The sequence below is a fragment of the Mizuhopecten yessoensis genome, unplaced genomic scaffold (genome assembly GCF_002113885.1).
Source record: "Mizuhopecten yessoensis strain PY_sf001 unplaced genomic scaffold, ASM211388v2 scaffold10045, whole genome shotgun sequence".
NCBI classification, from domain to species: Eukaryota; Metazoa; Mollusca; class Bivalvia; order Pectinida; family Pectinidae; genus Mizuhopecten; species Mizuhopecten yessoensis.
Window position 1 is genome coordinate 364,994 of NW_018408351.1, and position 14,938 is coordinate 379,931.

The 14,938-nt window shown below is 34.1% G+C and overlaps 1 protein-coding gene across 2 annotated transcripts; it reads left to right on the top strand.

Moving 5' to 3' along the window:
* The first annotated feature begins 2,321 nt into the window (after positions 1-2,321).
* On the top strand, positions 2,322-14,699 carry LOC110459358 (tetraspanin-31-like). 2 transcript variants are annotated; one of them, XM_021511574.1, is made up of 6 exons: positions 2,322-2,477; positions 6,003-6,170; positions 7,583-7,801; positions 8,589-8,765; positions 9,716-9,810; positions 12,702-12,787. In XM_021511574.1, the coding sequence occupies exons 1-5, from the start codon at positions 2,415-2,417 to the stop codon at positions 9,788-9,790; spliced, it is 702 nt and encodes a 233-aa protein (XP_021367249.1). In that variant the 5' UTR covers positions 2,322-2,414; the 3' UTR covers positions 9,791-9,810; positions 12,702-12,787. The 2 variants fall into 2 exon arrangements, with proteins under 2 accessions (XP_021367249.1, XP_021367248.1); XM_021511573.1 differs by lacking the exon at positions 9,716-9,810 and having other exon boundaries at positions 12,702-14,699.
* Positions 14,700-14,938: the final 239 nt, after the last annotated feature.

Sequence of the window (14,938 nt, forward strand, 5' to 3'; positions counted from 1 at the left end):
AGAATATTGTACCTTGAAATATAAAAATTAAAGTAGAAAAACCTCATCGGCTGCTGTGATAACATTTTCGAAGACCCAATGCCCTATTTTATGGTCAACTCGCTTAAATTACCCTACAAATAAGGGTCTTTTTATATTTGTAATATTACATATTCAACATTAAAAGCCAGCAAGGAAACATAATTACCGAAACCTTTTACTGGAGACCGGGAGAGTTCGGCCAATTTTTCATGTAAATTCGCCCTGGACAGCATGGCATTTGTTGAAATTTATATATTATTATTTAACATTAACGTTGGGAGATTCTATGGCCGAACGTGCCCCGACTTGGGGAAAATTAGGACAAAAAGTCTTTGGTAAGTTTGGCCCACTTTGGAACCAGCATAACTATGACGTCATAAAGCATGCGACGTCAGATTTTCCCCGCCACTGTCACGACTTTCCGTGTGGTGCCGGGGTCCAACTTGCTCAAAATTGATATTTCAATAGATTAATTAGTATTGAGAAACTTTATCCTTTTTAGTAGATATGTATAATGAAGTTTTCCACACCATTTTTTGTATGTGAATCAGAGACGTACATTTTATTTCGTAATAGTATATGTTCCCGGCGTCCAGTCACTTGAAAGGTGAACTGCTAAGCCGAACATGCCCTGGTCTCCAATAAAAACAAAGAGAAATTCAATACAGTACCTTTCGTAAAATTATTACAAATGGGCAAACATATCTAGCAAAGCCATATAAGTCCGGCTCAAGGATGGATTCAGCATAGTTATGACGTCATAAAGTTTTCAACGATATATTTTCCTTTCGATGTCACGACTCTCGGACTCTCGATCGACATGTTGCCTGGGCCAAACCTGCCCCCAATAATTGATATTTCAATACCCATGTATATCTTACAGCGATACGAAATTCAATGTTATCAGTGTGTTACACTTATATATATGAAATAAATAAGCAGCGATTCGGTTTATCAAAAGTTCCCCCAAAAAGAGGCCATATTTTTTTCTACTTTCCCAAAAGTAACTTTCTCCTTTTTAATAATGTCGGGGAAAACTGTTAGTCTATGACGGTTCCGTGTTGTTTCGCCCCAAATCCCGTTCGCCCTAGGTTGTTTCGCGCCAGGTTGTTTCGCCCTAAAACAAAACATTGTTTGGTATTTTCTTTTCATTTTTATTTGTTTTAAGTCACAAATTAAGTCTTCTTAGTCTTTCATATCATTAAAATCAGTTTTATTAAAAAAAGATGTGTAAATCAAAAAACGGATTACGTTATTTTCTTCACGCCGACACACATTATAACATATTTATTAATTTTAGAAATAAATAAGAATAGTGAAATGAAACAAAACTGGTGTAATTTTAATTACATTGCGGGGTATATATACAACATTTTTATTTTCCCATATTAACACATTTAGTCTAGTGTACATGTAATCGTCGCCGTGTGACGATGGTTTCTTTACTTGATTTCTGGGCACGTCCGTGTTGTTTTTTGCTAATTGGAGGAGATCATTTTGAGAAGTTTTGATAGTACCGACCAATACAAATTAATATGCATATTTGAGTAGATAATTTTGAGTAGGTAACTTGTCATAAATATACGTATCTATTTACTTAATGAGATTAATTTAGTTTCATTATATGTCCATATCTTATCATTATATTCTATTTTGACAGGTATTTAAATTCCTTGGCAATGTATAAGGAGGCCGTACGCAGTGGCACGGAACTACACTTTGTTTGTAGACCGTGTTAGAAGTTGTATAAGTATTTATTATTTTACATTTTTAACGGTAAAACATGTAAAGGTGCATTTTATAAAGAACAACATTACTGGATTCATGAGAAATATAAGTTTTTTTAAAACTTTTAACATGATATTTATGACTTAATCAGTTAATGATTATTTTTTTTAGGGCGAAAAAACCTGGGGCGAACGGGTTTTGGGGCGAAACAACCCTTAGGGCGAACGGGATTTGGGGCGAAACAACCCGTTACCGTCTATGACCTACTTACTACACTGAGTAAAGTATACTCGTTTCAGCATGCTCACAGATAACTAGGCCTAACAGTGGGTTTGCTTTGTGAACTCATATTTATATTTCGCGCACTCGCGACACTGTTTGTACGAAAGTAAGAGCAGAGAGTGACCAGTTCGTTTTCTTTGAATACATTGTAAAACATCATATTTAAAGTTTTAAACATTTTCCTCGCTGCCAATGTCTGATAAAATTGAGATGTACTGTAATACTGATTCGAGTATTGGTACATTTTTTTACGAAACTTTGTCTAGTGTCAGTATCACCTGACTATTCGCCATTGAGCCTGCTGTCGTGTCTGGACGGTCGTGTCTTGGAACTGACAACGAAGGAGGTTTTCATCGGTCGGCGCTCTTACATCTACCAGAAAAATGGTGTGCGGAGGATTTCAATGTTCAAAGAATGCATTGGCAGCATTGAATGTGTTATATATAGTAAGTTAATTCATTTTAATAGGTTTTCATATGTAGTTCACGATGGTGAAAGTGTTGAGCTAGTCTGCATAGACATGTATACTCTATAGAAATTGTACTATTGTATTGTTGAATGTTATCAGGCCTCGGGGATATAACGCAGGTCTACGTGTAAATATACATGTGTCAGTTATTATTTGAATAGAACAGTAGATATACCCGATTTATAGGAATTTGAAAATAAAATACTTCTCAGTTTCAGTGAATGTAATATGTTGTCAGACGATCAATACGATATTTTAACAGTGGATGTCTATATTGACCATACAGTACGTATAGATCTGCCAATAGTTTCCAGGCTCAGTAACATGCACCGCATAAATCACACGTGACCACCAACCACCACAGCTGTGCACACGTGTATCATCAGACAAAGACCCATACTGACAACTTCTGTGATATAGCCCTAATATAAACATTAGATAACTTTGGAGCAGCAAACTCTTAGGGTCACCTCCTGTTCAGGGAGATGATGATGATTAATTTCGCTATTTTAATTTTGATGAAACGTCCAGTTCTGTCTTCCTTCCTGAGTGATAAATGTTGTTGAAGATGAAATTAAAGACAGAAAATATGACTACTTAAAAGGAAATAACAGTCGATGTAGTCTGTATCTAGACTCCAATTTTGTTATATCACGAGAGGCAAATTTTAGACACATATGATATAGCCTCAATACCATAGGTGTTTTCTTGCTTGGCACACAAATGGGTAAGAAGATATATTGAGTACTGTATTTATGTAAGGGACGACCCAACCATTGGTTGTGATTTCAGTATCATCAGTCATAATTGAATGGCACTGTAATGAGTTTGATATTGACAGACATATTATTGTTGTATGTTTATCAGTAATTTTTCAACCTCAATATTTTTCATAAGCAAGATTCACCAATCATGTCTATGTATTCAAAATACTGTTAAACATTTAATGTCTTAAACAATACCTTGTACATTAAAATAACTGGTTCAGAATGTATGCTGACAGGCCAGATAGAAACGAATTACTCAAAAGTGTCATCACAACAAGTATTACAGTAATTAATTCTGTTTATCAGACACCAATGACAACATTTTTCAGTTAAGAATTCTCTATTGACTATATAAAGATGAGAGTACAGCCAACATAATTTAATACAGACCACACTATGCCAAATATAAAGTAGGACAACAGAGACTGTCTTTACTGGCCAAACTTTCACTTTTCTTATATATAGTCAAATTATGCAGAAGCCCTATGGTAATGTTGATGATGCTAGTGTTAAGTTGTTTAAGTTAATTCTGCAGAGTATAGATCTTGTACATTGTATCATACTGGGACTCGCTGTCACCTTATGAATTTGATTTCCAATGATTTCAATGAATTTGAATGACATATATAGCTACTAGATATATTGAAATCTATTATTTTTTGGACTTCGTTTGTTGTCAGTACTTGCTAACATACATATATACATTTTCTGAAGATAAATCTTGGTGAATAGAAATAATATTTTAATATATCTTTGCAAGATTTGAGAGATGTATTTCCAATTGCAAATACATGAAATATGTATTTAAATTTGAAGCCAACATCTGTCATCAGTTTCTGAATTGTTGAGAAATGTACATGTATACTTGATCAAATCTTGCTTGTGGATTTGTCAAAAATGCCTCGAGCTTTTGTAAGACAAAAGATTTCTAAAACATCTTCAAATTAACAAGTCACTTCATTTAGATGTTATAACTTAGTCATGGTGATGTCATCGTAAAGAGTAAAAGACTGACATTTCTAAAGTCTGGTGAACAGTGAGGAGTTGGGCAATGATAGGTGGAACAAAGCTACACCCTCCAGGCAATGTCCATTTCATTACTCGGAACTAAAGGTTGATGTTATCTGTTCAGTGGAGTAGAATCTCACTTGAGCATTTGCCTCAAGGCAGCACCTTTTTCATTTTGGCAAATTGAATTCATGCACCTATTGTATATATTAATTAGTATAAAAGGTTTGGTTTAATTGCATAACTTAAGTTTAGAGTACATGTATTTTATTTGTTAAATTTAGCAACTTTTAAAGGTTAGTCTTTCAATCTTTTTCCACAATGCAATGAACAAACTAGTATATTTCATAAAATACCACTGTAATGTCATGTGAGCCAGAGATATGTTACACAATGTTGGCAAAATATGTAATGTGATTTGTGACAGATGCAGGTTCCTTCCGATCATAGTATAATAGGATACCAACTGGTTAAACTGACTGATGACCATTGTCACCCTTGTGATGAAGAACACCAATTGTTTGCTGATGACACTAACTTGTACAGAACAATATCTGATGACACTAACTTGTACAGAACAATATCTGATGACACTAACTTGTACAGAACAATATCTGATGATACCGATGAAAGCTTAAGTGGAAGATGTTCTGTGCAATTTGATGAAATTGTCGGATAAATGGCTAAGAAATTTCGATCCTAAAAAGTGTAAAGTTATGACCATGTCAACAAAACATAACAAGAGAGAACCACGATATCATCTAACGGACAGGGGAGGGGGGAGAGAAATTATAGCATTGGAAAACATTGCATCGGAGAAAGATTTAGGGGCTGTAGTAGACCAGGACTTGAACTTTACAACACTTATCCAACAATGATGCTAACAGCATCGTAGGTGTCATAAGGAGATCATTTGTATATTTGGACAAAAAAATGTTCACAAATCTTTTTAAAGTGCTAGTTCAACCTCATTAAGAGTATGCTGCAAGTGTTTGGAGTCCACACACAATTAAGGACATCGAAAAGATATCTAGAGAATGTTCAAAGAAGATTTACAAATTACTCCCCAGATTTAAGACCATTAGTTACAGCAAGAGACTACGCCGATTAGAGCTTCTGACTCTGACACACATGTAGGCGCTTACTCGGAGATATGATCAACATGTTCAAGTTTATGAATGGGCAAAATGATCTGAATACGGTGGAGGAATTATTCGATCTTGCCGCTCAAGGAAAAACTGGTGGACACAGTAAAAAAATACTTAAACAACATTGTCATTTAAATACTAGAAAACATTACTTTTACACAAAGACTAATTGATATCTGGAATAGTCTTCCACAAGATGTTATTTCATCTCATAACGTATTTGACTTAAAGAAAAACTTGGATGAATTCTGGAAAGATCCTGAGTTAAAGTACGATCATACAGCATCTTATACCGCTGTATATAGGCTTATTTTATGTTTACCACAATGTATTTCAAACTATATTGATGTGGATATCTAGAGGCAGCAATGCCTGCGTCCACTCATATCCTAGTAAATCTTCTATATCTATATTTATATAGAAGGGAGACTACCCCAAGTAAAAAAAGCTCTTGACGCTGGAACTCTTCAGGATTATAAAGGAAACAGTGGTACCCTTAGTTCACCTTGAAATACATCTTTGTATACATTAACTCTTAATATGTAAATTTGTCATTTCTATATATTTATCTACTTTCAGTTTGTGTCCTTCATTCTGATTGGTGTGGCAGCATATGGTAGAGTGGTTGCCATAGTGACCAATTTGACCCTGGTTGGAGGGATCATTGCGTGTGGAGTTTTCCTGTTCATTATTGCCCTCATTGGTCTCATTGGTGCAATCAAGCACCACCAGGTGCTGCTCTTCTTTGTATCCTTTTTATTTAACTAATATAGTGTTAACAAATTCTAAATGCAATTTCCACGACAGCAGTAAGTTATTTTGAAAAACTGTGTTCAGATGGACCAATTTTTATAAATATAAGCTTTGGTGTCATGTCTCTAGATCTGAGACTGGTATAATATTTTGAGACGAAATGATATAATTTTCACCAATAGTTATAAATACCAGTGATGCACCTGTTAAATCTTAAACCTGAAAGTCAAGAATTTTACATCAGAATTTAGTCATCATCTAAATATGCCTTCTTGGTTAGAATGGATTTGCAAGTCTTTGTCTGAAAATATATGGGATATTTACTTTACATATTTTTTATTTTGCAAGTAATCATTTATGAGGAATGGTATCAAAAACTTTCTAAAAATAAATATAAATATATAGCTGATAGATAAACCTTGGTCAAACATATATGTCATTACCTTCAGAAGCTAAAGATTTGCAGCGGTATTGGGAACAAATCTGTATCGCAGTAGATTAGGAAGATTGTTTGATGCGATTCTATAAATACAGTCAACAAAAACAAACATTAAAGGGGCTGGTCGGGGAAAAAATGTTATATTTGCTAAAATGGTATACACATGTTTAAAATACCTTCTTATGAAATATACCGATTCAAATTTTGCTGAAATTCACTCCCTAAGAGTAAAAAATATGATTATATTAAAGAAATCCTAAATCGTCACCTGACAGTCTAAAACTCTCAATTGACCCAGATCAGTGATGTAATTTTACTGCACGCGCGTCAACAACAAGGCCAAATGTAAACATTGTGGCAAAAGAAAAAGATGCATGCAAAAGTCATGACAGGCATGAGGTATTAATACCGTTATATATAACAACAACATATACATCTCCTGTAGGTAGGAATACTACCCTTGCATCATACATGACCTTTGAAAACAATTATTTACGTATAGTATTGCGGTCTTGTCTGCTAGCTGAGTCCGACATGGCACATGACGGCGTGCTATTGTTGTTGTCTTCACTGCCTTACTTTCGAAACAACCACGTGACATATATAAATAGATCTGCGCTAAATTTACACAGGGCTTCCCCGAGATTTCAGTGGTCAAAACTGGACATTGCAAGCAGAACTCGACCATCATATTGCCGTGGTATAACTTTTGGAAGACCAGAGAACGCATTTAGACCCATTTATTTTTACTTTTTTCCTCGACAAGCCCCTTTAAAATGCTCTCGTATCTGGTTGTATTTATTAAAAGAAATAGCTTAGACAGAAATGAGTCTTTTTGGGCTGTTAATTTTGTTTCTTGCTTTTGTGTGTTTTTACACATGATACATTTAGGAAGTGTTACGTGGAAAGTTTGGATGTGTGAAGAGCTGGTGTAAGACATGTGTATTAGCTTCCTTATGTGTACTAGTACATGATCATCCTATTCCTGTTATTCCTGCTCCAATTCTCCCTGGCCTGTGCATGTTTGGCCATCAATGAGGACCAACAGGAACAGTTTGCTGAAAATGGCTGGAGACTGGCCTCTAACCAAACCAAAGAAACAGTCCAGTACAAATTTGACTGCTGTGGCTTTAAGGACTGGAGTATACAGGGAGACAACCCCAGCGGTCATCCTCCTTGCGGTGGGGTAAGCTGTCATTAAATTTACTGATTTATAATGTATTTACCTGTTGATTATTCCACATTATTTTGTTAACTCAATTTGTCATCATTGAAATCTCCTTTCACTGCCCATATTGTAATTCATCTATACTTTGATTTCCTTTCTTTATTATTTACATAAAGGATTGTAGTACATTTTCACCTTGACTCACATTTAAATACATGTATTACCTTTCTTCAGGATAGTAGATGGGTATGAAACAAGCATTCTGATTAGTTAAATCTACACCAGTAAAGATTCATTGTAGATTTGACTAATGAAAATGCTTGTGACCTGAAACAGAAAGATAGAAACATGTGAGGACTGGACAGCTATGAATGATAAAAAGGGCCATAGGATACTGGCACTAGAGGCAAATTGATAAAGGGAAAAGGAAAACAGATATATCAGAACATCTAGAAAGTTAACATGGCAAGGTCATAACATAAATATTACATTTGATGCAGAATTCACACAGGAACCTGCTAGAGTCTTGCTCAATTCAGTTTCATTTACTAAAAAGTCTGAGTGTCATACATTTATCGGAAGGTCTCTCCTTAACTTTAAATAAGAGCTATGATTTTTCCATATCGATAGCTGAATTTGTATCTATGGCTGTTTGAATTTGGTAACCAAATGTTTATGTTTCTGAACAAGTTTCGTACTTTTCTTTATATATTTAGTAGAAAAGTACTTTTTTTTCTTTCTTATTCACTTTTTGTTTTGAATTTGTAATACAAACTTTATATGACGGGTGGTTTTTTTTGTTTAGATTCAGTGCTGTAGTGGGGGTAATGCTGGACCCTGTTGTACAAAAACATCAAATATTACTGAAGCTGACCTTCAGGCCATGTGTCCCTGTCAGACTTGTTTGACAGCACTACAGAACGAAATCCATTCCGCCTTCAAAATAACGGGGGGTGTAGGCCTCTTCTTCAGCTTTACAGAGGTAAGTGATATAGTGTTTATCATGTCTTCAAGAAAATCATCTTCAGACAATTTGTCTTTACGTACTTTCACAGCATTCAATTTTGGAAAATTATCTAACACAATCACATTTAAATTATCAGCTTATTTGTTGTCATTGTCTGTTGCTACATGTATTTTAAGATACATTTTTATTTATTTTCCTGATGAGAGAAATTCAAGAAATACAATCACATTTACACTGCAATACTTGTAACTGTTTGAGCAGGTTTAAAATGTAAAATATAAAAAGAGGTGGTATAATAATGTATTAATTTTCATGGGTTGTATATGTACATGAACAGGTAGCTTTGGAGAAGGGAGTTGTTATTCTTAACTTTAAGTGGTTTTTGTTGATAATTTGCATGAATACCCTCTTAAATGTTTAAAATGCTTTGGTTGGAGATTCTACTAAAAAGTAATAGTCTGATATCATTTAAATTGTTATGCATACATGTAACTTTTACAATATTTTTGTCGGGTTTAAATAAGAGATGTCATTATGTGACATGCATAAAATGTTGTAATCTGAATTATACACGGTGTATATGTGTAGGAATTTTAGTTCATGTTTGATTCGTCTCAAAACCAACTCAATTCATCACACATGAACTTATCAAGATATTGAAAAAGTAATCCTTATATTTTCATTCAAAGTACTGTGATTATGACAGGTATGCAGTGTAGAAATGTACTGAAAAATTGTCAAATGATATTTGATTTGACCTCGGTAATAACTTAATAAGTAAGTTGTCTTGACATCAGCCAATGCATATTTCACATTATATTTGAAAATTAAATCAAATGTTACTTGTTTGCTATCCTGAAAAGTATAGCCAAGTAAAAAGCCTGTTGATAAACCTATAAATCAGTAAATATAACCATGACTATGAGATTGATCCATGATATGTCGTGTGGTTTTCACGTTTGCAGATAATTGGCGTTTGGATTACAATCCGATTTCGTAACCAGAAAGACCCACGAGCTAATCCAAGCTCATTTCTTTAACTTGCGTCAAACTAACAAAAGTTTGTATACACACATGTGTATTTGACTAATGCCTGTGTTCTTCTTGGCGGTGGCTTTCCTCCCAATGGTTATGCAAGCACTTTTCTAGGGTTCCCTGTAACATTAAAAACATGGTGTTTTTATATAGTGATTATAAAGTGTCTTATAATTTCATGAATCATTATTTTGATCATTAAGACACATCAAATCTCATTTCATGTCTTGGACTTCGGCTATTTAACTATAAGCTCAACCCTAGAAAAGTGCTAATAAGTATTCTCAACATGATCTGGTACATCTTTGTAGTTTACGGTATTTCAAGTTCTATCACATATAGGGAATGCAGTAACCTATCCAACAGCTAACATATTTTACACTGATAACATTACAAAACTAAGCAGTTTATTCATAAGTCATGCAGAGAAAAAAATATGCAAATCAACTATAGCTATAGCTCTCAGCCAAGTCAATAATTATAACTTATTAACCATGGATTATGCTTACCAGTCCAGGTTGATGTTGTGTGCATTAATACTGTACTATAAGATGTAAGTAGCTTTTTGCACATCATATGAGCCCGAAGCTACCTATGTATGCCTTAATAGCTTCAGTCTTTTAAGGAATTAATATTTGCTTGATCAGCAAATATGCTGAAAGTGTCTATTTTTTGTCAGAATCAGATTTTAACTAATACTGAGAAGTACGAGACACTGATTTACCTGACAGTGTTACATAATGCTAATGTAGGATTTTTGTATACAGTCAGCTGAAATGATAAGACATATTGATGACTAAGTTTTCGCTCATTGACAAATCTTATATTTAAAAAATCTTTGAATACATTTGATTGCATGACTTGGTGTATACCCTGAATTTTGCTTTGATTATGGTGATGGCTATAAGTCTTGTGGCTTAGGTAGATCTGGACAGTTTTAAGGGTTTTCTGGATTCACACATCCATGATTTTAGTTCTTGTGTGTTTATGGTTTATTCAAATTTTGTCCTTGATACACTTTTAGCTCACATGGCACAAAGTGCTGCTGAGCTTATTCTGTGGCAAAGTGTCAATCGTCTGGCTATCAATCATCAACATTTTATTTAAAAGTCTACTACTCTAGAAAGAGAAAATACATTTTCACTAAATGTGATAGGAAGCATCCCTGGGCCAAGGGGATTCACTGTTATATTAGTGAAATATTTGTCCCAATGGTGGCCACCCTTGTTTTCTGAGACATTTCAGCTAATTCCTAAGTTCCCCAAATTTGCTGTCCTAAATAACTGCTGTAATATTGCTGTTACTTGATTCAATAAGAAATCTTAGATGACCCCTATATAACAGAATGTCTGAAACTGAAAGTTCAGATGACCAGTAAAGCAGGTGAGAGATAAAGCCATTGGTTCTTTTGTTTTATGGGGGTTGGTACATATGTCTCTCTAAGGAAACCTCAGTGTTTCCCTGTGGTATCTTTATCAATACCTGTAATGGGGTTTTTTTCAGTTGACAGATACGATTGCATAGGTTTCAAGTAACACCTTGTAGAATTAAAATTATGAGGATTTAAAACAATACTAAATGACAGATGACCAGATTGATTTAAAAGGTATACTGTTACTATGTATGTAGACATCACTACACTATACTCCACCATGCTGTTTCTGTACATGAGCCAAGCCTACTGTAACTGTAGTTGAGGTGTATTGATCTACAACATCCGTCTTTCTAACAAAGGTGTCAGCAGCCTGTACCAGTAACTTGATGCTCTTTATTGATTGACCACTTGTCCAACAGGCTGACATCTTATTACTTTATGAATCATATCTTTCAAATTATTACCCAGGTTTTCAAATATATTTATTAACGCTTGAAGCAAGTTAGAGGCATAAAACTTGAAAAGTTGAAAATGTAGTGCAGAGTGAAAGTAGAAAAAAAACCTGAACTTTGCTAAAAATGATGCTGCTTTGTGTAAGTGAGAGTAATGTTACATCATGTAATGTTCCTTTCAGTACACAAAGCAATGTTGCATTTTATTTTTGTTTGTACTGATGTAGAAAAGTTATGTAGTCATAGTCTGTAATTATGATATAGTTATTGATATGCCCTTCACACATGTCTTAACAATATGATACTCCATAGTGTACCTAATTTTGTTAGTATTTCTGAAATCTAACACCAAAACACTATTAGGTTGACTATGGGAACATATCATTGTGGTTGTATACAGTGTTTATTTGATCATTAATTGACTGGAAATTCATGAGACTGTGTCAGAGGTGTGATAACTATATTTTATAGTATATTATATTTGAGAGAGAAATTGAATGCACAAAATATGGGTTCTTAGTCCAAGTAGAAGTTTTTTTCCAGCTGTTTCACCAGTAGTTAACAAACAGTGCATGTATTATCCTGACTGGGACCCAAACATAACCTTCATTGCAGATATATACACAGTACATTAACAGTATTTAATTACCTGCACTTGATTTAGCTGTATATACATGATCTACCCAGTTGATATAAATCTAACAAAACATGTGTAGACTCTCCTCAATAATACCAAAATAATATTCTAGTTGACCTTAAAATATAAAGTTACACAATTTATGTAAAATATAATATAGGAAAGAAAATATAAGAAAGCGTGATCAAAGAATCCTTGTCTAAGTGATATCAAATATTTGTTGATCTGGAAACATAAAGGGTGCATGCCATGCATGTTGAGGACTGGTCCGTTTAATACATGTTAACAGCTGTATAATGAAATAGCTGGGTGTTTGTAAGTCACTTTTACTGTTGGATCGCATGATATATAGATTGCTATTTTGTTGTTTCAGTCTGGTAAATGTAATGTGAAATATAACACATATCAATTGTGAGATGATTAGTAATAATTATGTTCATGTTGTGTTTCAGATAATTGGAGTTTGGCTTGCGCTACGATACAGAAATCAGAAAGATCCTAAAGCAAATCCAAGTGCGTTTCTATAGTTGTAGTTAGGTAGTAGTAGTATAAAATTTATATAGATTTACACAAACTACTGTAAGTATGTCTGTTTTACCTAAGAAACCAATCTAGATATATTGTAAACCAGGATATTTGTGTTGTTAGATAGAAGTCATCAATGTAAAATATATTTACAATCTTATGAGACAATGCATGGCAGGACATTACAATCACTTCTCATATTTCTGCAATCAATGTTAGTTGTTGCACAAATATATTTTGTCAACAGATAAAAATCATATGCACATATTCGCATATCACTGAATTCAAAACTTCATATTTAATTAGTTAATATTAATATCTTGGTTTACAATGTTTTCTGTGTTTATGCATTTTCATAAATGAGATTTACACAACCAATATGCCTAAAAGACACTAAAATAATGAATGTGATAAAGATAGACCAAATTCTTAGATTTTTTTTTCAAACATATGTATCTTAGTTAAAAAAGTCTATTTACAGTACTTTGTTATGTAAGAGTAAACATATATAACTGTTTCTGTTGACATGTGTTACGCGTTACACAGTTTGGGATTGTCTATGATGGGTACGTGTTAGACAGTTTGGGATTGTCTATGATGGACACATGTTACGTGTTAGACAGTTTGGGATTGTCTATGATGGACACTTGATACGTGTTAGACAGTTTGGGATTGTCTATGATGGGCACGTGTTACATGTTAGACAGTTTGGGATTGTCTATGATGGACACTTGACACGTGTTAGACAGTTTGGGATTGTCTATGATGGACTCTTGATACGTGTTAGCCAGTTTGGGATTGTCTATGATGGACACTTGATACGTGTTAGACAGTTTGGGATTGTCTACTTTGGACACGTGTTACGTGTTAGACAGTTTGGGATTGTCTACGATGGACACTTGTTAAGCGTTAGACAGTTTGGGATTGTCTACGATGGACACGTGTTACATGTTAGACAGTATGGGATTGTCTATGATGGGCACGTGTTACATGTTAGACAGTTTGGGATTGTCTACGATGTCAAGTGTACACACGTTTTAACTGTTTTACTTGCCTGGATCCTACGGTTCAAAATGTTGTCAATACATACATCATTGCTTAGTCTATAGTTGGTCTGTCAATAGTGTTTAAGTTACATACTTGTTATGATGTCCTATGATCATACAGTACAAGTACATGTACTGTGGGAGATAAGACTGGACAAGTGTATATTGTATGTTACGGCTGCTGAGCAGGACCAAATTCAAGTGATGAAACATTGTTGTCTATTGATGCACTGATCTGACCTAGGATCCCCATAAGTTATATGTAAATAAGAATGTCTGCAGTGTCTCTCATTTATATTTATTTGTAAGTAGTAGTTCTATATATAGAATATTGGATAAAAATGCATTTGGGAAGTGTAACTGTGACGTAAGAACAGCATACTGGTTACTGTACGATAAAAGTGAACGTGTTGGATGGTTGTGATAATTGAATGTTACATACAATGTTATGTTCCCATCAGTTAGTCAAGGACTAACAGGTTTGTAAATTTTGTTTGTGGAGGGAACTCCATAATTGGTTGATTTTCATAAATATGTATAAATAACATAAGTATTAAATATTATGGTATTAAGGTTTATTTGTCAATGTTCATCAAGTGACAAATTGACAGAATTTTATATGCATATAGGGAAAAGTTGTAGGTATTATTTACAGATTTATTCACAATTGTACACTTGTCTCGAGTCTGATTCGGTGCTGTTCCATGGTCATTTCAGTAGAACAATGAACATTATTTAAGGATTAACTTGAATATATTTTTCATTTTATGGAGATATTACACAAATAAACAGAGGGTACTCTTTTCGCGGTTTATGATGAGAGTACATTCTGGGTTTTTTTGTGTTAAAGCTCCATAACATGAAAAATATATTCAAGTCAATCCTTATAAGTTAATCTACTATACACAATCCTTGTGGAAACCCACTTTTATTGATGGACTCTTTTCTCTTAGAAATTATTACGCCGCTGTATCAGCCAATCAAAAGCGACGTTACAAACGGCGACATCCTTTTTTTACGTTATGGGCTGATAACATAAATGTTTAAGCCAATGAAAATGCTTGTTACAAGCAAGATTAAATTATAAGATTGTGTTTGGTAGTAAATGGCCTAACAGA